This window comes from Opisthocomus hoazin, chromosome 22 (assembly GCF_030867145.1).
Source record: "Opisthocomus hoazin isolate bOpiHoa1 chromosome 22, bOpiHoa1.hap1, whole genome shotgun sequence".
Lineage (NCBI taxonomy): Eukaryota > Metazoa > Chordata > Aves > Opisthocomiformes > Opisthocomidae > Opisthocomus > Opisthocomus hoazin.
Genome location: NC_134435.1, coordinates 115,343 through 139,009, shown reverse-complemented (window position 1 = coordinate 139,009; position 23,667 = coordinate 115,343). Strand labels below are relative to the sequence as shown.

The window sequence follows — 23,667 nt, the reverse complement described above, 5'->3', positions numbered from 1 at the left end:
TCTTTGTCACTGTCTGTAGAGACATTTGCGTTTTCAACTCTTACACGTAATGGAAAGTTGCTAATGTTTTGTATTTTTCATCATTGCTCATTATACTAAAGTTCATGCATTCATGAGAAAATGCTTCCCTAGTAGCTCTTTGTTTTTGCTCTGGCTGTTTCTTTGGTCTCTTTCCTTTTCATAAAGACTGTCTGGCAAGTAATGAGACTTCCTTCAGGGTTGGGTTTTTTTTTTGGTCAGCTGAAAAACAACGATAGTTTTCTAGCTTTTTTCTTTAATTATTATTAAAAACCAGCTTATGTAATGGTCATCTTAGTGTGATTCAGAGATCTGTGTACTGAGCCTGATCAATCCTTGACTGTAATGTGTACATACAGGCTAGTTAACTCTGGCTTTGACTGAGGAGGAGGGTTCTCATAACAGTATTCCTTGATGAGCTGTTAAAATATGATAATTTCTGGTACTCTGGTATGCTTAAGCATACACCTTCTCACCCTACCACACGGAAGTGTGTCGTCGTGTTGTGTGTGTGTCCTCTTTGACTGTGTTGTTTAGCAAATCCTTGGCCTCTCAGCTGAAGTTTTCAAGAAGCACTAGGTAACACTGAATTGTCCTAGAAACTACATCTCACAGCCTTCGTCCCTTTGGCTTGATAACCCCGACCTCACTATCAGCGAGTTAGTTTTGTTTTACATCCGGTTTGAGGTGAAACTGGGAGCCGTGGGCATGTGAAACGCTTTTAAACTTATCTGTTTTTTTGCAGCATTTAATCGCTGTTGTCTGGAATGCCCTCAAGGAGGCAACTTTACATTAGATGGCTTCTTCTGCGGTCTCTGTGACTGTCTCCCTGCCTATCCGTGATCTTAGTTCAGCACCTTCTCTGCTGTAATTCTCTTGCCCGTGTCGCTGTCCCGCAGCTTCCCTGTCCTGCTGCGTTGCTGTCAGCCTCCTCTCCCCGTGAGCGGGCGCGGGGCCCGCTGGCGGGGCTCCGTGCCCCGGGCGCCCCGCTCCCCCCGCGCTCTGACGGGAGCCCCGCCCCGCCGCCGGGCGCGTCCCGTGTGCGGGGCGGACGGCCCGCGCCGCCGGGGGCTCCGCAGCGGCGCAGGGCGGGATGCTCGGGGCGCGCTGCAGACCTCTCCCTCCGACGCGTCGGCTCCGCCCCGTCACGAACCCGGGGCGGGGCTGCGCTTGCTGCAGGAACCTGCCCCTGAAGAGCCTCCTCCCGCCGCGGCCGAGCCCGGAGCCGCCGCCCGGCGCCGCCATGGTCTCCTGGATCATCTCCCGCCTGGTGGTGTGAGTGTAGCCCGGCCGGGGCGGGGGGGATGCGCAGGCCGCCGCGCAAGGTCCCTTACCCGACAGGGGTGCCGGGGCGGACGCGGCCGCCGCCCGGAGCGGGGCTGCAGCGGTGCCGCTGGTTTTGCCCGCGGGATCCCGCGCCTCGGGCGGGCGGCTGTGAGGCGGGGGCTGTCGCGCGGGCGGCCACGTACCGGCGGGTCCGCGCAGGCTGCCGCGGCCTGGCGGCTAAGGGCGGTGCCGCGGTGGGGACGGCCGAGCCACGCCTGGGGCGGCCGCGCGGGACCGACGTCCCGCCGGGGAGCTCGTCGCGGCGGCGGGCAGAGGCAGCCGCGAGTGCGGCGCGCCGCGAAGCGCTGAGGGGTCTGTTCTTCTCACAGGCTTATCTTCGGCACCCTCTACCCCGCGTACTCCTCCTACAAGGCCGTGAAGACGAAAAACGTGAAGGAATACGTGAGTACGGGTTCGCCGCGCCGGCGCAGCGCCCGCCCTGTCCCTCGCGGCTGCCCTGCAAGCCCCCGGCCTGTCCCCGAGGCGAGGGCTCTGCGGCCTCGCAGGGGCGCCGGGTCAGCCGGTCCGCCTGAGCAGCGGCCCCGACAGCCTCTGGAGAAGGTGCCGAGGAGGGGCGCTTGCTAAAATGGGAGTTTTCGAACGGTAAACGTGGGCCGTTCTTTCTCGGGAGATGCTGAGTGAGGAAGTGAAAGCAGGGGAAATGCTGCAGTCTGGAAGCATCTGCAAGCCCAGGACAAATTCTTGCCTCTAACTTTATTCTTACTCTGTGTCCTGTTACTGCATTTTCAGTACTACTTTTGTTCACTTCCAGAAGGCTGAGTAGTTTTGCTTGTTTTGTGTCTTGCTATCAGCCTTGCTTGTGATCACCGTTTTCTGTTGGTCAAGACATCATCCTCCTTCCTTTCTGGAATAATTTCTCCTTCCCTGTCTCTGTCTGCACCGTTGTTACAATTACTGTATTTAAAACAACAAATGCTTTTTAGTGGTGATGTGTCATGTTCCTAATGGAGGCGTGTTGTATGTTGAACAGACAGTGGAGACGAGCTATTTGGCCTATGGGTGGGATGAGTTTCCTTTTATCTAGAATGAGGAATAACCTGATGGAGAAGGGAGGTAGCATGGGTGAATAGGATAGAATTTGTCGCTACTGCTTTCTGGTGCAGTCTGAGAGTCTTCATCCAACTGTCTCTGCTCCTTACTAAATGATACGTCAACAATAAATGTTGCAACATATATGGTCCTTTTTTGTTTTGTGCTGCTTCAGTCCTCTAGAATTGCCTAAACCTTTCCTCATGTTTGCTTAAAATTCAGCCCACTGTTTTTTGAAGGAGATGCCAGCTGAGGTGAGAGTCTTGCTCATAGTGGACAGCTTTACAAACCACAACATCTGGCTGAGGTGTTTTATTTTTTGTTTGGGTTTTTTTTTTTTTTATGCTGGTCTCAGCAGAGAAGTTGAAATGTGAATGTTTAAGAGTCATTGATAACTGATAAAGTTTTTGAGTGGGTATTAGATGTATAGTCAGAAATACGATGAACCTTACTAAATGACGTAGTTTATTAGTAATAACGTTAGAAACCGAAAAGAAAGCATGAAAGAAACTATCTGAACAAGCACATGATCCTGTGACTTCATAGTTATCTTTGAAGTTATATATGAAGTAGTATTGTATTACTATTGTATTCTCTGGCCTTCCTCTCCTGTTTCCTTCTGGCTGCCTGTGACCTTCATTTGTTGCATGAAATGCGTGCTTTTTCTACCCAGATTTTTTTTCTGACTTATGAGTGTCTGTCACGGTATGATTGTGTTCCAGTTACAGAATCTGTGTTAACTTTAAGATAGACTCAGATTCCAGAGTTTTAAATTGTTTTGTGGAGAACTGGAGGAGGGGAAAAAAAAACCCACCTAATTTTTTAAAACAGCATGTAGCATGCTTGTTCTGGAGCTCAAAGACCAGTCAATATGGAGCCTTTGAATTTGTAGACATTCTTTACAGTCAAACCCTGATTATTTTCTGTGGGTAGGTTAGCTGTTGAGGTACATAAATGCTGTGTTTCTTTGCAGAGTGTAAACATTGTATTGATCTGATTTTCTTTTGATAGGTGTTGCCTAAATTACTGTAAGCCTTCGCTAATCTGATGGTGAAAAAGAAATGAGATACAGTGTTTGAGTATCATAAAGTTGTCTTAATAATATCAACTATTCACCTTGTTGCAAGCCTCACTAGGGCTGGTGTGGAAACGTATGGCACTCATTTTGGGGTTTTGTTTAATGCTTCGTTGGTACAGTTTTCTTCAAGTAGGTCGTTCCGGATTGCTGCAGCAGAAAATTTTCACTTGTTTTTATTTCAGTGACAATACTGGAGTTGGTTCAAGAAAATGTATTTAAACTGCTAAAACTCATCTTACTTATAAATCATTTCTCCTTGAGAGGACTGCATCAAAAATAAGAATTTAGATCTTGGACTGCTGTCTCCCTAATTCACTTATCTTTGGAGGGCTTCTTCCTTCTCAACATAAGTGGAAAGAAACGGCAAAAACAGTTTTGTTAAACACAGGAAAGGGGCGAATATCTGTTCAAACTTCATTTGAAAAGTCAGTGGAAAACTTGAATGCCGTGCTGCACGTTTTCAAAGCCAGCTGTGTCTTATGTACTACTACTTGCTTATAGTGCTTAACAACTAATATTGGTGGGGGAGAAAGATCTTACAGGTGTATCTATGCTAGGGAGTGTAGCGTATTGAAGATTGAGTTGACATAGACCGAGCTACCACAAGCAGTCTGTCAGTAGCATCACGCTGCAATGCAAACTTACTCTTTTCCCTCACCATAAATTTCTAGTAAATCCTTGAGCAGCTGTGACAAACTGCTGCTAGTAACTCAGACTGTTTTAAAAGTAATTTCTTCTTACGTGTCATCTTCAGCTTTGGTCAAATCTACATTCCAGTTACGCTTTTGCATTTACTGAATTTATTTAGGTTCTTGGTGCAAGTTGGCGAGACTATGTATGTGCAGTTAGCTGAAGTTGGTGGTCATCAGCTTGAGCAGCAAAGACCTGACTCCTTTTAAACGGACTGAAAAAAAAATATATAGCCTGGTTTGATCCTCAGTTTTTGAAGGTGTTTGTAATCTGTGGATTACAAACATCATAAGAAAAAAAAAATAGTGACTCTTCCCTTTTCTAGTTTCTGGTCATCTGCACTTCAGGCGCTTCTAGAGCTAGAACTTGGATGCTTCTAGTTTATTTAAGAGCTGTATTTCTTTTTGTCTTTGGCCATAGAGCCTAGGGTGAAGGGTGGCAGGAGGAGACAGAGGGAATTAGGCCTGCGTCCAGTATCAAAGATGTGAACATGCAATTTAGGTAAACGGTAACAAAGCAATGTTTTCTGTTCTTCTCAGTTCCTCTTCTAATACTCCTGAGCATTCTGTTAGCAGAATGAAAAAGTCTGATGAGCACTGAGCTTATGGTTTCATCAGGCTGTCTACAGTGACCACTCCTGAGTGGCATGAGCTAATTTATGTAACCACAATAGTTTTCACTAGGAACAAGCAGATACTGTAATTTCATTACTTTCTATTTAATGACATTTAGGGGCAAAATGTCAACTGGAGATCAATCAGTATAGATCCCTTTCTGAATTCTTTAATCCTTTCTTAATACCAAATCCCCTGGATAGAAAAGTATCTCCTGCACATTTTGTCATCTTCTTATTCACAACCTTGTCATGAAGACGAGCAGCACAGATCTCAACACTGATTGCTGTGGGATTCCGCTGGTAACTTTCCTCATTGTGAAAAATGGCCATTTATCTTTATCCTTTGTTTCCTCTCTTAACCAATTTTTAACCCTCAAGAGTCCCTTCCTTGTTATCCTTGACAATTTAGGTTTTTTGAGTGTTTATTTAGGCCTGTTGAAAACTTTGTAGAAACTCCATATACCTTGCCTGTAAGGGAAGCACTATAGCAAGAGCTTATGGAAACTATAGCAAGAGCTTATAGAAACCTTCCAAGAATTCTGCTACATTTGTGAGATTAATTCTTTTCTGCAAAAAGCATATTCCTCATTATGTATCTGCTAGTTGCTTTTATTATTATTGCCTTCATTTTGCCCAATACTGAGGTAAGATTTAGTGGTATGTAGCTCCTCTTAAATCTCTCGCCCATTGGGATCCCTGTTTGCCACCTTTGATTTGTCATTATTCACACACTTTTTCATCCAAGAGCTGGTTTATGTTGCTGCATTGAAGAGTTAACCATTCATTTCATAGAGTTGCTTTCAGAGTCAAGTGAGTGACCCCTGGTCCTGGTCCTGTCCAAAGGGGAGGAGGAAGAAGGCAGGAGAGCCATAAAATACAAGTTTTGCTACTTTCTGTTGTGAAAAAATTGCACAATAAAATAGAAATAATTCATGCTTCTAACCACTATCTTCAAAACCAACCACTGTGTTAGAGAGGTTGGAGGCAGCATGATTTTATTGGGTTTTTTAGAAAGCTTTGGAGGGTCTTCGAAGAACAGATCACCAAATTTTCCAACACATGCAAGTTTTGGGAAATACCTGCTTTATAACTTCATTTGCTGTAACAAAGACTGTCACTAAACTGTTCATGTAATTTTAATGTGTGGATTTCATATGTGGAAATTCCTCGATGCAGTTTAGTTCTCCTCTCCCACTCTTGATGACACTAACAGTGTTAAGCTGCTTTTAGCAAAGGTGACCTTTTCTTTCCATTTATCTGCTACTTACATTTATTTTTACTTCTTCACAGCATAGAAAAATGGCAGTTTTCCTTATAAGATATCGACTCTTCTGCTATTGGAAATTTTTGGGTAGCAGTTTTTTTAATTCAGCTGATTCCTTATCAGGAAAAACTGTCCTGTAGCCGAGAGACTTGTTACTGAAACAGGATAGTGTGAGTGTGTGTGTGTTAGGTGGGAATTATTTTATGTTTGCTTGAAAGGAAACACCTACTGCTCCGGAGAAAGGTGTGAGGAAATAGGGAGAGAGACAGTAGGTGTACAGATGTGCCATAATAGCTCAAAGTAGACTTTGTAAACTAGACTCAAGACCTTAAACAAGAAGATAAGGTTGATGCAGCATATGCTTTGCTTTCTTACCACTCTTACTGAGCCTTTATTTACAAAGAAAAGAGAAATGCTCGTATACTTTCTGGGAGTAACAATGAAGGCAAAGAATGCTTATTAATGACTTAAAGCAAAACACTGTATCAGTTTGTGGGGTTTTTTCCTTCCCAAGAAAAAAATTTAAATGAAAAAAATATAGGGCTGTAGTTGAAACTAAACTTTTGCATATGTATTTATATATTTATTACAACAATCGTGATACATGAAAGACTGTAACTTCTTAAATCGAATTGCTTACGCTTTTTAGAGAGCTTATTTGGGACATAAACACTGTAGCATTATGATATTGCTACAGGGCATGTATTCATCAGTGTATCTGTATTCATTTATCTATTTAGAGCACATCAATCCTGTGTGTTTTCCCAAGCTATAATGTACCATTTGGTGTGTGACCCTCTCCATTACTGATTATGTCTGCCTTCTTGTTGTTGAATGCATCTTAATCTGTGAAAATGATGAGTCATTTTTACTGAGAAGGTGTTTCACTTTTTTCTGGGTTCTGATGGATGTCTATTGAGTTACTGCTCTTTTGCAGGTGAAGTGGATGATGTACTGGATTGTATTTGCCTTTTTCACCACTGCAGAAACACTCACAGACATTGTTCTTTCTTGGTGAGTTCCTTGGCAGCGTGTGGTGGGTTTTTTTTGTCAGTTGTTTTTCTTTAAGAAGGAGAGGAGTAGTGTTAGGATGCTAAGAATAAAATGTCTCTCCTTTAGTAGTGTTCAATCCCTATGAAGAGTCTGCGAGTTTGTAGATACTGTGGATAGTAGCTGCTATCTTAGCTGTTTCTTATCCTATACTTGCAAACAGTTAAGATAAATACACAGTATCTGTAAGAGGATCTTCGTCCGTTCATAAGCTAAAATATTTTTTAGCAGCTGTGATAAAGTTTGAGAAATGGTGGTCTAAAAGACGCTTAAAAAAAAAAAAAGGTGATAGAAAGAAGGGACCAGTTTTGCTTTGCGAGCCTGTTGTGTGGAGGAGCAGATCAGAGGCATGTCTGTGCTCCGAGTGGTGTTTTGCATTAAGAATTTGTCTTCCATTAGTGGGGGTGGCGTGGAGTGGAGTCGGGGGAAGCAGATTCTTAATCGTTTCAGTGCTGTGTGTCATACTTGGCAATATGGAGGCCTCCAAAAATGGCAATTAATCATTACATGTCTTCAACTGAACTTTTGCAGCCAGGTATCTTCAGTTTCTTTGTTGCTTTAGTGTTTGAGCTTTGCATACATCTCTCAAAGAATACTAGTCAAGAGTCGCATCTTTTAAAGAAATGTGAAATGGCTACACATGCCTTACAAAAGTGCTCAGCAGTTTTGCCTCTTCCTGCATAAACTTTGAAAAGCACACAAAGATCTAAAAAGTGCAAGAGCTTTGGGTTGTTCATGTACTTAAAATGGACCACTGAAAATGGAAGTCTCTTACTACTAATAGAGGCAGTAGTTTACATTCACTTGTTTCAATCTCTGCTACTGTGTCTTCCCAGAGACTTTATTGGATAAGGGTTAGAGACGAAAGACTTACATGCTCTTTTTCGTTTACACTGATCCTCCTTTTGTGTCTTATATGAGGAGTACCTACTGGAAGTTTCAGAAACTGAGCCATCAGCCTTAGCAGGGACTTGATATTTATTGAGATACATAGTTGAAAACTTTAGAAAATGAGAGGGAAACTAATGTAATATTAAGATCCAGTGGATACTCTCTGAACAAACTTCAGAATGATGAGAGTAGCTATCAGATTGTAATTTGGTGTGTTTGCAGGGCTGAGAGATGCCCTGTTTATGGAGTTTTCATGGCTATGGATGAAAGACTAAATGAGACTCGAAGAAGGTATGTCTTAGGATTCCAAAGAGGGTTCTCCTATTCTGACTTGGTATATTGATTCTTTTGTTTCTGAGCCTATGTCTTGCCTTTGCTCTTTCTGCCTGTGCTACTCTCTACCAGTTACCTCCACCTGTCTCTGTGCTGATCTTGATTCCAGTTCTCCATCTTTCTCTCTCTCTCTCTTTTTTTCTTCCCTCTTTCTCTCAGGTTTCCTTTTTATTTCGAGCTGAAAATCGCATTTGTGATTTGGCTGCTCTCCCCTTACACCAAGGGCTCCAGTGTCCTCTACAGGAAGTTTGTACACCCAACGCTCTCCAATAAGGAGAAGGTACTCGCTTGTTGTTAGAAGATACTGACCTGTCTGGGAGCTGACTGACTTCTGATTCAGTTGTGCCACAATAAAAACTGAAATGCATGAATCATGCTTGTGCTGACATTGGTGGATGTAGAATGATCCTGCCTCTGACAACAATGTAATACTGCATACTGAAAATTGTACTGTAACCAGTAGTTTGCCTAATACTTACAAAGCGTGTCCGGCTAACCCAGTGTCATGAGCCCTTATAGTCACTGTCAGCAGTTAATTTTTGAATCGTGGTAGGAGCAGCATGTTCTGTAGCCATGCCATTTTCTCACGTCGTCAGTATAAGCAACTGTTTTGTTTCGGTTGTTACAATTTGGAGATAACATACTTTAAGTAAAAGTTGCATTTGCGAGCTTTCTGTAAGTAGCAGAGAAACTGTAGTGATGTGATCAATGACAGCTGGTGCTGGTAGTCTGGAAAAAAATGTCCAGATGAGCTTTGGGTTTTTAAGGGTGATGGTGGGGAGACTTTGATAATGTTTGTAACAAGGAGCTAAATACCATGTTCCACATTGCCTTCCTAGGAAATTGATGAATACATTACTCAGGCTCGTGACAAGAGCTATGAAACCATGATGCGAGTTGGCAAGAGAGGCTTAAACTTTGCTGCCAATGCAGCAGTTACTGCAGCTGCAAAGGTAATGCAATACCTTCTGTAACGCTGAGGAATTGCCCAGCAGTTTCGTTTTGTGTGCCAGTTATTAGTGCTATGGGTCTGTTAGGGATGCTCGTACTCGTAGGTGTGAATCTGCTTTTCCTTTCCTCCGTTTTGCCTTGCAGTTAATCCCATCCTTTAACTTATGAAAAGTGGAGGGAAAGTGGAATGGATTTTGCTTCAGTCTCTTCCCTGTTGGTCTTGGGCACATACTTTTCTTCTTCCCTTCTCTGTTTGTTTTTTTTTTTTTTAGTGCCCTAGTGGGGAGTAGGGCACCTTTCTTCTTCTGAATGATCCCGTGTGAGATGTTCTTGATGAAGGCAAAGTGCCCTTGACCCTAATTTTTATGTCCTCTTAGGGCCAGGGAGTTTTGTCTGAGAAGCTGCGAAGTTTCAGCATGCAGGATCTCACTCTGATCAGGGATGAAGATACTGTGCTTATGCGAAGCCATGAGCCACAGCTGCACCCCACTGGTGGGAGTCTTCTTGAAACCATTGAGGATTCAGGTACAGAACACCCCTGTGGGGCCATTGTATGAGGCCTCATGTGGTGAGCCAGAGGGGGAGGAGGGGTTCCCTGGACTTTAAATGCATTGGGTCTCAGCAGGGACTACAAGATTCCAAATCATCTGGGAGACGTGGCGTTGTTTTCCCTAGTCCCTTTACATGTACTAACCCATCTCTGTACTTTTTGGATTATCCTTCTTAAGGATTGTTGACATCTCTCTTTCATGTGGTCCTTCAGGTTGGGCCATTGTAGACTTCATGTGATTTTTCAGAAGTATTTGCTAAAACTTTCTTTTATTCGTCAGCTTCCTGTTACTCCTCGGGAGAGGAGAGCAGTGTGGCACAGAGGTCTAATGGAACCCCGCTGGAGACTAGAACAGACCCATCAGATGAAGATGCAGGAGACAAACTTCCTAAACGTACCCAGAGTCTCAAAACTCCTAAGAAGATGATGAAAGCTGAGGTGAGCTGGTGTGTGTGTTATTTCCAGCACAGACATTGATTTGTGAGTTCTGTTGGAAGGCTCTCATGTCATAGTCTCGGTGCATTTAAAAACTGTTTATTTAAACTTTGTTGGACTAAGCCTTTGTTAGTGAAGTTCTGCATCAGAGGAGTTGCTGTCTACTTGCTGTACTAGTCTCTAGCTTTTGTATTTTTATCATGCTTGTAAGTCTCTGTCATAGGCCAGGACCCAGCTTTGCTTTCATTTAGGTTTTGTGTTGAAGGGTGGGGCATTAAACATTTTTAGCATGTTTTGTTGACTATATCCTTTCTCCTGTCTGTTACAGTCTGAATATATAATATTGCTACGACATTTATCCGTGGGACAGCCACTTTCTCCTCATCTAAAATGCAACAGTTCTGTACCCTCTTAGGCATTCCTGGACCTCTGCATATTAGATACAGGGAAAATGTGATTTCCCCCTCCGCACCACTCCCCATCCACCCCTGCTCCCTCCCAACTCGAGATTTTGTCTTGAAGTTTGGGTAACTAGTCGTTGATGATCTGTCCCCTCCGTATGACCATGTGATGATCCAAGATACTTACAGCCATTCAGATGGGACACAAGTTGCCTGTATTCTTATTATTAAAACAAACCATACACAAAAATAAACACAATTGTGTCCAAGAGCCGTTTTAGCTTAACAATCTTTTTTTCTGCAGCTGTTGGTGTGTTTTGTATGCTTTTTGAGGTGCTGCTTTCCAGGTTTTGACTCTTACTTGAATGTTTCTTGTGGTTTGATTATTTATACGTGATAGAGTGCTTTTCCCTTGTGAAGTTGAAGTCCTGTTTGCTTGATTCAACTCGGACTCCTGGTTTTATTTTTATTTAAGATAGAGTACTATATGGCTGGCTGACATTGTTGAGCTTTTCAGACTAAATGTGAAATAATTTGGAGGAAAGCAATTGCTTTAAGCATCAAGTCTTACTGTTAACCTGATTTTACTTCCCACGACCATGGCCAGGTGGCTTTTGAGTATCTCCAAGGATGGACGTGTATGTTTAAAGATGCATTTAGAAATCAGCTTAGATATTTTTTAAATTCCCAAGGCTTATGTCTGAGTTGACCCTTCTGCTTGCTTCTCTAGCATGTTAGTCATCAGCAGGGAAACAAGAGGAACAAAATTTGATGCCAGTCTTCCAAGAGACAAATTTTTAAAGTGAAATCGTGAAAAGACAATAATGACTCTTCTCTGCTGTTTATTGTGAATACAGATATTCCAGTAGAGCCCTTTGCAGGCATTTTGGTTTTCATGCTCAGTCTGTTTGGATCTTTAGTTCAGATGTAGGAATTGTAGGAGGTCTTTGACTGAAATCTCTGAGATTGCCTAGAAGGGCTGAATGCATCAGAGATCATAAATGTACTCTTCTTGTCAGTGTCTAGGATGACATTGAAGTGTGCAAACTAGTTCAAGATGTTTCTACATCTTTTGAAGAACAATATTTGGGATGATAGTCAAGAAGCAGTGAAGTTATAGCAGTGAAATGTTATGTGAATGTTACCAGTGCTGTGGAAATTACGCATGCCAGCCACCATAACAGGGTTCGACTCTAGGTTTCCACATAAGCCCCAAGATAGATTCCTTTATGAAAGTACTTCTTATTAATAGCGCTGCAGCTTGAGCTGGGTGCCTCTGAAGAGGGGCACCGAACAGAGAAATCCCTGGGCAATTATACCCTTAGAATCGAAGTTCCCCACCCCTCACGTGATAGTTCAAACCAGTAGTAACTGGTCTGAGATCTTCTTGCTTTTCATTAGTTTGATTTGTTTCCTGTTTCGTTACTAAGCGGTTGCTAAGTGGTCATCTTCTTATACAGTATCACGTCCTTCCAGGTTGGTTTCAGCCAATTCTGTAGTTAGTTATTCGGCACGTTGTAGTGTGGTCATTACAGTTCATATGCCACGTCTATAGGCTTTGTCTGCTCTAGTTGTTATTAATTTTTAAGCTGCTAGCTTTGTCTGCTATAGCTATTATTAATGTTCAAGCTGCTAGCTCGAAGCTAACTTTTTCTACAACACCAGTTAGAAATATCACTGTGTCTAATCTTTTGTCAAGACAGATGACTTCAATTTTATTATTCCACTTGCCCTGTTTTAGAATATCATCCTCTCCTGGTTGCTATTTGATAGATGTGCTCAGAGTGATTTGTTTACTAGCCAAAACCAGATGGAATGGTTAAATAGCGTTTTTGAAACAATGGGTGACATGAAGAGAGTCAGGATGTTGTAGTTGTTTTGTGCTGCTTTCATTCTGCATTCTTGTATATTTCTGTTAGACATTTAGGTGCTAAGTAAACTAACCTAAGATGCCTCTTTTTCTTTCTCCTTAGCTTCCAGTAAGAAGTGTGAAAGCCCGCCCTAAGAAGAAAGCTGCAGGCTCTCTTGCTTCTGGCGAGTCATCCTAAAGAGACATCCCCCTCCCCAGCACCTATCGCTGTCCCGGGATTTGCCTGTCACTTTTGAGGGGAAATTCCCCAAAGGAAGGGAGCTGAGATTCATGTACATAACAGATACTGCTTTGTAGAGCTCATTCCAAGGCAAGGGGGAGGCTGGGATTCCAAAAATGGAGTAGAGGATACACATCCTCAGGAATTTTCCCGTTTTCATCTCTTTGTTGGTGGGAATGCTGGTATGTCTGTACATAGCTTGTTGCTTTGGAATTCCCACTGTATAACCCTAGTTGGGAAGAAACTTTGCTAGAAGAACTGACTGGGGTTAGAGACATCCATTGCACAGAAGCTGGGAAAATACTAGACACTGGAGTTCCACAGGGGTGGATGGCTCCCTAAAATGTCTGATCTTGCTCTGGGTATTCTTCTGCAGCTGTGTGGTGTTAAGAAGTGCCCACCATGATTCATCCTCTTTAAGAATGGACAGTATCTGTCATGTCCATCCCCTTTGAGAAGGTGACTGAAATTATGTATTCTGAGTGCTTTTGAACATAATGGACTAGCTCATGAGAGGAATTTGCTAGATTGCCATTACTAGTACTGGAAGATGAAGAGATTGGTTTTTATTTTACTTTTTCTGGAAGGTGAAGGGAGATAATTGAAAAACTGAGTTAGGAAGAAAATGTGCTGTTATATGCACGTGTGATGGAGTAGATACAGGTATCTGTAAGAGTTAACTGTTGAGAAGGGAAGTTGGGCATCCGTAAGATTTTGGCTCTTTTTGAAGCTGCTTGAGTTTTATTTCAGGTTCTGTTATTCACATTGATTCCTGAGAGAGCATGAAAGTGAGGCGAGTCCTATGCGGTGGGAAAAGTTCACAGGGAGATTGTTGCTTTACGGTTAGTGATTGAACTCCATGTCATCTTGATGCTTGTTAGTACGGATAAATTATTTCATTCTAGCAGATGACCAGGGAAAATCTGGCTCAATATCGTCTGCGGGCATACTTGAGAATTTCAGAAGCCCTTATCTCTCTCAGCTTTAGGAGATCCAGTCCTCGGGGCATGAGAACTGATAAATAACAGATGTATGAATTCCACTAATTCCAAGATTCCATTTATAGGGGATAAAAAGCAGGGAGTAGGGCACAATACTGTGATGAATCAGTCCTCTTGCTTTATCCTACTGCAGCCCTTGCACAAATTTACTGTCTGACCACGTGCCATGTTTATCGATGTCCTGAGACTTGAGCAATATCTAACACTTGGGACAGAACTACACTGAATGTAGAATATGTGTTGTGAGATTGAAATTGCAGTGCTGCAGAGAAAATTTGCATCGTGCCAAGCCATACTGGATTCTAATCTGTTGAACATGAAGGGGAGATCCCCCATACACATGTCAACAGAGTGGGAGTTTGCGAGATTAGTAGGGTTCCTGTTGTCGAGATCTGTAATGAGGGAGCACCATTATAGACATGATGGTCTGAATGAATACTTGATCGTCTTAATCTTTACTGAAACTTATCAGAGGAACGTGGCTCTTCCTTCCCTGCTGAAGACCATTCTTAGCTGTAGGTGCAGACATTTGTGTTTGCCCACGTTTTTTTGCTCTCACGTTTCTGAAATAATGATAGATTCTTCACAGAGCCCAGTATTTTGCTGTTGACAATGTACAGAAGCACTTCTGCAAGTAACTTCCACAAGCATTTCTGTCCTAAAGAACAGCCCTTCAAAATTTTGTAAAGTTGAAGATTAGGACTGAATATTTTCAATGAAGTAAAAGTAAAATTTTCAAGTAATCTTTCCATAGCAAATTATTTATGTAAATCATCCTGAGGGACTTAATTTGGAAGCCAAGGATTGGTTAGTCTCCCCTTACACTGATCTTCGTGCATTTTCCTTGTGCATGCATTGTGATAGTCTCAGATTACTTGATTTTCATACAGTGATTTTCCAAAATGTTTTCTAGAATCAGTTGATTTGTAGTACCTCTTCCTGCTTTGAGGCACAGGAAGAATTTCTGAAGACTCAGTTTTGGCATTTGGATTTACTTTTGTCTTCCTGAGCTAGGTCCTGTGCTAAGTATCTTTTACTTAGCGTTGATGCTTGGTGTCATTAGCCTGCGGGTAAGTACAGGTCAGTCTTACTCTGACTTTTGTTGTACAGGGGAATTAAATGACTTCTGGTTGTAAGAGAGAGTCTGGAGTAGAATCAGGATCTATTATCTAGTGTGTGATACTAAGCTGATGATGTCAAGCAGCAGAACTTACCCAGAGCAAGAACAATGTCTTAGCATGGACACTGTTTGCTTCCAGTACAAATGTGACTGCTAGATTGTATTCTGCTTGATCAAAGCCTCTGCAGACCTGCCGCAACTCACGTGTCCTCTTAGTGAGTTTCTAGATATAGTTTGGCATTGGATGGCAGGTCTCGCATAGAAATTCTCTTGTTAATGAGAACGCTGAATGTGCTGTTTTGATAAAATGCTTTTATCAGCTGTTCAGTATTTTCGTCAGGAAATGCTGGAATGTAGTTTCTCTTCAGTATCATCTATGGGCTTCATTGTGCAGTTAAGCAAATGGTTAAATCTTCGCCTAGCAGTAGAACCCATTGTGTTCAGTAAGTGTTTATACCCCTTTCCTGTAATATGCCCGGGCGTGGAGAGAAATGCAGTAAGAGAAAATGATACTTGAAAGGGGGAGGTGGGGGTGGTAAGTGTGTGTCAAACTTTGTGTGCCTAAAAATTATCGTAGAATACCCATACCGTGAGATACAAAGTGAAGCCATGACTGCCTTTTGGAAAGAAATGTTGTACCTCCATGCTTTATAATACTAAGAGTCAGTGTTCTGCTGTTGGAAAAGAAAATAGTGAAATGTGGTTTCCCTTCTGAGAAATGCAATGATTTGCTGCATAATGTTTTCTTGCTTGGCAGTGTCCTCCACGGTGGGTAAGAAATAGGAAAATATAGAGAGGACTACTGTCAGGTTTTAAGCCCTACACTTCAACTAAACATCTTAATTTCTTACTGTTCTTTATCAAGTTTCTGATTCTCCAGTGTTACATTTCTGAGTCTGGGGGACTGATTTCTTTTAGACTAGATTAACTTCCTTGGTAGGTAGAGGGTGTGTTAGAGAGAGGGATACCGGTGTTCTTCAAAAACGAAAAAAAAAATTGCAAAGCTTGTTCTGGGGAAGCTGCACCTTCCCCTATTTTAGTGAATTGAGTTCCATTCATTGTACTTTTGCAGTGCTGGGCTTGCTTTTTTGTACATCCCTGTTGGAAGTATGACTTCCTCACAATATACTGCCAAGTCATTTCTGCCTGGCATAGCAAGATTTCTAGAGAACTCGACTTTTCCAGAAATTGTTACTTGTTCTTTGCCGTCTTACTCGGCAGGAAATACAGTGCCTTAGGAGGAAACTGGGACAACTAAGGAATACTCTGATGGTTCTCTGATCTGCACATGGTGTTGTATCCAGGAGGTTTGCATGTTAACTGTGAAGTGTCATTGTATGCTTGAGAGCAGCTGTTGAATAGAGCTGAGTTTTCCTGTCTGTCTTCCAAACTTGCATATTACACTGGGAAGTGTGGCTCATTGCCTAAGAGAGAAATCTAGGGGAAAAAAAAAAAATCCTTCTTTCTGATGGAGACGCTGTATTGGCCACATTACTTTGCTACTTGCTGGGGAGATGCTGAATCACATCTCTCTATGTAACTGGTCAGTACTATAGCTTTTCTTGCTTTACTCACAAAGAATTTGTAATGTGCCACCTGTCTGAAGCATCTTGTGATGCTGCTTTCTGAGTTGACCTGTAAAGCTGGATATGTAGAAAACCAGCAAAGTATTGTGAAGCTATATGAGCTCATAGAATCGTAGAGTCATTGGAGTTGGAAGGGAGCTCTGAAGTCGTCTGGTTCAAACTCCCTGCTCAAGCAGGGCCACCTAGAACCAGTTGCCCAGGAGTTCCTGTGTGCTGTTTGTGAACTGGAGCCAAAAATTTGGTGTTTAAGAGCTGGTATGTGCAGAAATGCATATGCTGTATGGGGGTGTGCTTTAGCATTACTGGGGAGAAAAGATTCCTGGTCACCTTTCATCTGGAATTTGGCACGGTTACAAGACGCTATAAACATAACTCGGTCTTATGTTATTTGTAGGTATTGTTAAGAAGCCTAGAGACTTGAGATCTTAAGAGGTGTGCAGAGTAACTTCTGAGAACGATTGGTTTGAGCAGTAATTGAAGACAATAAACCTGCATAGCAGCTAAGAACCTGTCTTGTGAGATAGATTTAGAGTGGAAAATGGGCTGTGTGCAGTACAGAGTTGTCCAGGAAATACTGCTGACTTTCTGATCCTCAAGCAATACTTAAACTCTGTGCTCTACAGATTAGGGCCTGATTTCTGTCTTACAATACCTCTCTTACCTTTCTAAAGTGGGCTTGAGTTACATGCATTGAGATTCTTGAACCTTTCATCACTTCAGAACAGTAAAGTTTGAATTCTACCTCAGCAGACAACTGATCTGCAGGGAGGACCAGATGAATATCAAGTATCTCGCATCACTTTGTAGTAGGTGTGTTATGCTGGGGAAGTACTGGTGAGGAGCTCCAGAGGATACATTCATCTGGGAAATTACCCTACCCCCCCACCCCCCCAAAGACTACATTTTTGGATGAACCAAATCCTGGACTTCACTACACTCATATACACGGCTGTCTGTAGAATCCCAAAATTCAATGTCAGAATTGCCAGTGCTCTATTTGTGATGAGAACTGGAATCAAAATAATACGAAGTGAAAAGAAGCAGTGGCAGACTGGTGTTTTTTTTCTGCAGTTTTCCAGGTAAATTTAGGTCTTTGCTGCTTCTTTGCTTAAAACCTTTCTGTAAACCCCTTGCAAGCAAACCGTTACTTCCTTGCTCTGTTTCTCAGCTCCTGTTCTTTCATGACCTGCTTATGTTTCTTACATTTTCTCTTACTAAGCAAGGGACTACTTCTGTTTTACTGACTGGAGACATTAAAAATACTGTCTTTTAGAGCTGAAATTTAGCCTTTTTCCATTATTTAATCCTATGACCTAGAATCATACAGTGAATTGTACAACAAGGCCTAAGGCTGGATTTCCAGGGGGAATATGAGCATCTGTTGCCAGTAGCATAGTTTGATGTATTTCCCTTTTCTTGCAGTGAATTGATACATGCTTTACTGCAGATCCTTTGGACCAAGAGTATTCTGTCTGTATTTAGCCAAATAATGTCAGAAGTAACATTTGTGAGAGGGCTGCAACAGTGAGTGAATTCTAAAGGAGCAAGAGTTCAAGTCTTCTGTAACACGTAACTGTCTGAGACTATCTAAAAGATTTGTGCCAGCAGGAGAAATGCATTGCTATATTGACTTATCAAAGATGGGGAATTCAATCAGGTTCTTTGCAGCAGGTCAGGGAGGAGAGTCAGGCCAGATAGCAAGCATATAAAATTTTTACAAGGGAAGCAAGATTTTATCATAAATGTAGTCATAGAATCAGAATGGTTTGGGTTGGTAGGGATCTGAAAGTTCATCTAGTTCCAACGCCCCTGCCACTAGACCAGATTGCTCCAAGCCTCATCCACCCTGGCCTTGAACACTCCCAGGGAGGGGGCAGCCACAGCTTCTGTAGGCAACATATGCCGGGGCCTCACCACCCTCATAGTAAATAATTTCTTTCTTATAGCTAATCTAAACCTACCCTCTTTCAGTTTAAAGCCATTGCCCCTTGTCCCATCACTACATGCCCTTGTAAAAAGTCCCTCCCCAGCTTGCTTTTAAGCCCCCTTCTAGTACTGGAAGGCCTCTCTAAGGTCTCCCCAGAGCCTGCTCTTCTCCAGGCTGAACAGCCCCATCTCTCCTCTGCTAAGTAATGCTTAGTAACTTTCTAAAAAAGCAAGTTGAAAATTTTTCTTGACTTTATAAGATTAGGCGGTAAATTACGCTGATTGTCAAACCTGCTACTGAATAAAAACCTTCCATATTCATGTTGCTGCCTGTTTGGGAAGGCACCAAGTTGATGGACTCGTCACTTTTGACTCCTCTGTTCGATTATTTCTCAAAGGTTGTGAATGTCACATAGAAATAAATGAAGTTTTATTTTGACACATGGCCATGAATTCATGTCTAAATTCAAGCATGCTGAGCTATGTATGAGACAGTGTTGGCTGAATTAAAACCCAATAAAAAATGGAGAAGCCAAGACAGATCTTGCTAGGTAAAGATGACCTTCCCTGAAGTGCAGAAATTAGAGAATATGTAGCGATGCTTGGTTTGGATTCACCATTTTCCTGACAAAGTTTCTGTTAGCACAGTGCTGATCTAAAGGTAGTAAGGCACAGGGAGGGTTGTGAATTGCGTTTTGTCCACCAGAGGGTAATAGCGTAACATACAATCACTGAAAAAGGGCGAGCAGAAACCTGTCTGATAACAGTTGAATTATGACAGTTGAACATCAACATTTCCTGTGTGTGAGAGTCAAGGCCCTGCCTAGAAAGGGGGGAGGGAACAACCTGGGGCTCTAGTGGAGAAATATGAAGTAATACTGCAGTGAACCCCTGACTAAAAATGCTATTTAAGCTTGCTGCGTTTTCTAATTGGGCCACTTTCCAGTGAGGCTTGCTAATACAATAGTGTTAGAGAATAACTGTCCTCAAATCTTTTATTGTCCATTCAGACCATTTTCTAGCTGCAGGAAGCAGCTCTGTAAATGGCAATATTTGTGATTGATTTCTACCCTCACCCCCCTTTTTGCAGTTAACCAGTTTCTGTGTGCTTGTATACTTCAGTAGTGCTGCCACAATTTATACTCTGAATTTTGTAGTATTTCCTGGTAAGAATGAGTAGTTTCTTTCAATTGGATCTATATTTTGTGAAAATAGAAGCAATTCTAATTGAAAAATACAGATGTATCTAATGGTTACTATGGTAATTTGTGACCATGGCAACAGAGAGTTAGGATTCTGAAGAACAGACAAGTTCTTTTTTTATTCCTTTTTTTTCTTTTTTCTTCCTTTTTTTTTTTTTTTTTTTTTTAATATCGACACCCTAACTAATGGTGCGAGCATTTCAGGAAAAGCCACTGACATTTTGATTTCTTAACCGTACAAGATCATATAGATACAAGGGATTTTGACATTGCCTGACATAAGATTTTTATAGAAAAGCTGATGTATTATGGGCTGGATGAGCAGACAGTGAAGTGGATAAAAAAAAAAGCTAAACAGCCAGGCCCAGAGTGTGGTGATCAGTCCCAGAAGGCTAATTGGAGGCCAGCAGCTAGCAGCATACCTCAGGGCTCAATGCTGGCTCTGGTCCTGTTTAATGTCTTCATTAATGATCTGGATGATGGGGCAGAGTGTACCCTCAGCAAGTTTGCTGATAACACAAAACTGAGAGGAGTGGCTGATATGCCAGAATGTTGTGCGAGAAGGAGCAAGAGTACATGTATAGAGTATCTGATCTTGCATCTCAAAATACATGGAAATCCTAATGGAAACATGAGACAGTGAGATTCTTTCTGATGTTGAGAAAGAGGAGGTCTTTTTTCTGCAACATCATAGATGGAGACTTACAGACTGAAGAAAGATCCAGGACATACCAGGAGGTTACTGTAGGAGAGCGAAATAGAATTGAGAATAGGGCTGGGGATTCTTTATTGTCAGACTTTGTTAAAAAAAAAAAAAAAAAGGCATTGCTAGGTTTCTGTTCTATTTTTTCACCATAAAGTCAGAGTTAAATAAACAATGTAGTGCTTTCAGACAGATGCTAAATTTCAGCTATAAGTTGTGGATTGCCCTGATGTAGTTGAGATCCCAAGAGCATGTACTGCATTAGAGGAAATACTAGTGATTTAAGGAGTTACATTTACAATAGGTTAATATATTATTGGGGGAGGTAGGAATGACTAAGCCTCATATTTAGTGAATGGCTATCTCTGCCAGCACAGAGCTAATGTACAGGCTCTCTACTAGAATCATAGAATCATTAAGGTTGGAGAAGACATCTAAGATCATCAAGTCCAACTGTCAAACGATCACTTCCATGCCTACTAAACCATGTCCTAAAGTGCCATGTCTACATGTTTTTTAAATGCCTCCAGGACGGTGGCTCCACCACTTCCCGGGGCAGCCTGTTCCAATGCTTTACAGCTCTTTCAGTAAAGAATTTTTTCCTAATATCTAATCTAAACCTTCCCTGATGCAACTGGAGGCCATCGCCTCTCGTCCTAGTTACTTGGGAGAAGAGACCAACACCGGCCTCACTACAACTGCCTTACAGGTAGTTGTAGAGAGCGATAAGGTCTCCCCCTCAGCCTCCTCTTCTCCAGACTAAACAATCCCAGTTCCCTCAGCCGCTCCTCCTAAGACCTGTTCTCCAGGCCCTTCACCAGCTTCGTTGCCCTTCTTTGGACACGCTCCAGCACCTCAGTGTCCTTCTTGTACTCAGGGGCCCAAAACCAAACACAGTACTCCAGGTGCGGCCTCACCAGTGCCGAGTACAGGGGCGCGATCACTTCTGTAGTCCTGCTGGCCACACTATTCCTGATACAAGCCAGGGTGCCGTTGGCCTTCTTGGCCATCTGGGCACACTGCTGGCTCATGTTCAGCTGGCTGTCGACCAACACCCCCAGGTCCTTTTCTGCCGGGCAGCTCTCCAGCCACTCTTCCCCAAGCCTGTAGCGTTGCATGGAGTTGTTGTGACCCAAGTGCAGGAACTGGCACTTGGCTTTGTTAAATCTCCTACAATTGACCTTGGCCCATCGGTCCAGCCTGTCCAGATCCCTCTGCAGAGCCTTCCTACCCTCAAGCAGATCGACACTCCCGCCCTATTTGGTGTCATCTGCAAAGTTATTGAGGGAGCACTCAATCCCCTCAGCCAGATCATTGATAAAGGTACTAAACAAGACTGGCCCTAAAACTGAGCCCTGGGGAACACCACTCATGACCAGCCGCCAACTGGATTTAACTCTGTTCACCACCACTCTCTGGGCTTGGCCATCCAGCCAGTTTTTTACCCAGCAAAGTGTACACCCATCCAAACCATGATCAGCTAATTTCTCCAGGAGGATGCTGTGGGAAACAGTGTCAAAAGCCTTACTAAAGTCCAGGTAGATAACATCCACAACCACTAGCAACAGTCAATGTCAGTTTTAAGGAAAAGTACTGGATATAAGTTTAGCCAAAGCCAAATCACAGAATTTTCCAAGCTTTCTCTTTTTTCCTAGGCCCTATTTGGGAGTCTAGCAACTGAATGGAAGTTACAGCATTGCTTCTATCACTTGCTGAATTGGGGTAATGAATGTCTTGAATTAAATAGAATCTAAACTGCATTTAAAAGCCATTTGTTGTAAAAGCCAGCCGTTGTGACCACTCTGTATTTGCCACAGGAATACAGTAACTGATCAGCGGAGCTACAGTGGTGCTGAAAGGCTATTGCCTCAGAAAAGGCCAGCCCAAACTGAATTGCTTCAGCTAGTCCAGTCTCCTGTCTCTGATACTGTTCAGTCTGTTTGATGACCAGTGGGCAGTCTGGAATTAACACACACGTTAGAAAAGCCTCTTCCTGACGCTGTCACCTTTTTACCCGTGCTCTGAAACATAGTGATGTTAAATGACTGGATTACTGGGTTTGTTTCAGGAGAGGAAACTGAATTCTTTCACTAGTTTTTTGTAGAGTCGTTAAAAGTTTGGTCACTTGCTGCAGTATAATGACTTAAATGTAGAAACCCTAAGGCATCCTAGTCTTGTGTTGTGCTTGCTTTGTTACCCAGATTCTTTCTAGGTATATTTTACATTTTTTTTTGTGAAGATCATTAAAGAAAACCATTGTATTACCTCTTTGTTATCTTGCTCTTTTGCTCTCGCTTATTTTCTCCTACTTCAAAGGACCCATTGTTTTAATTCCATTTCTCCCCAGAGTATGATACAAAAGGTTTCGTCAATGCAGATGTGCTTTCATTCCACAGGGTGGCAGCTAATCCTTATTACCTTTCTCCATTATTTTGACATTTCTGCTAGAAGCAGCTTTTCTGGCCAAGTTCCCCTGTGAGGCATAAGGGTCATGAAACTGTAAATACAGCCCTTCTGTTGGGGTTAAAGAGTGCATGGGAAAGCTTATTATTGTATTGTGTCTGTTCAGGCTCTATCAACTTGCTGAAGATTGTAGTAGCTGACAAGGAAAAAAAAGCATCATACAAGGACTAAGTTTTGAATATTACATATTTTACATGGGTCTCTCGTGTAAGTGGTGCTGCAAGCATAACTGAACACAATTATATGATGGCACCTCTAGCCAAAAGTTACCTTGATAGAGGGTTAGTTGTTGGTGCGGGTGAGGGAGAGAGGTTCTGGAAGTTATTTATTCACTTTTTACTTCCAGTTTATTTTGGCAGATAAATGTCTCAGATAATTTGAATTGAAATCTCCATGTGTCATTGGAATAGGTTTATAGGTTTGTGAGTTGCGGGTGTGGCTTTTTGTTCTTTGCTATAGAGTTTACATAGTTTCTTCCCACCCCTTGCCCCAGTTTCTTATTACTGATGCCTGTGAATATGTTTCTTTAAAAGGCTGATGTTTTGTTGTCTTCTCAAACTGTGCTCCTAAATGGTTTTAATTTATCTCCATGTATTTCTTACGTGTTTAGTCTTCTGCTTTTCCCACTCTCTGTTGTTGAATAAAGATATGAAAATTAATACAGAGTCCTGCTATTTCTGCCATGTAAAAATTAAGGCAAGTTTTGAGAAGCTGGTTTGTCCTGGATTTGTTTCCTCACTTAGATGTTGCCTCTCAATTAGGATGTGTCCACTTCTCAGCTGTTAACTGAGGGCTTGGATTCATATCGCAAGCATATTTGTAAAGTGGCCTTTTCGCTTCTGCAGGTACAGAATACTGTAGAATCAAATACTATTACTGTTACGGATCTAGGAGACCTGCCTAAATTGCAGCTGCAAAGAACT

The 23,667-nt window shown here is 42.3% G+C and overlaps 1 protein-coding gene across 1 annotated transcript; it reads left to right on the top strand.

Annotated features, from left to right (window-relative positions):
* Window positions 1-1,110: 1,110 nt before the first annotated feature.
* Window positions 1,111-23,403, top strand: REEP2 (receptor accessory protein 2). The gene is made up of 8 exons (XM_075441487.1): window positions 1,111-1,293; window positions 1,674-1,746; window positions 6,980-7,056; window positions 8,476-8,596; window positions 9,156-9,269; window positions 9,645-9,792; window positions 10,098-10,255; window positions 12,627-23,403. Exons 1-8 carry the CDS (start codon window positions 1,112-1,114, stop codon window positions 12,699-12,701), a joined length of 948 nt encoding a protein of 315 aa, XP_075297602.1. The 5' UTR covers window position 1,111; the 3' UTR covers window positions 12,702-23,403.
* Window positions 23,404-23,667: the final 264 nt, after the last annotated feature.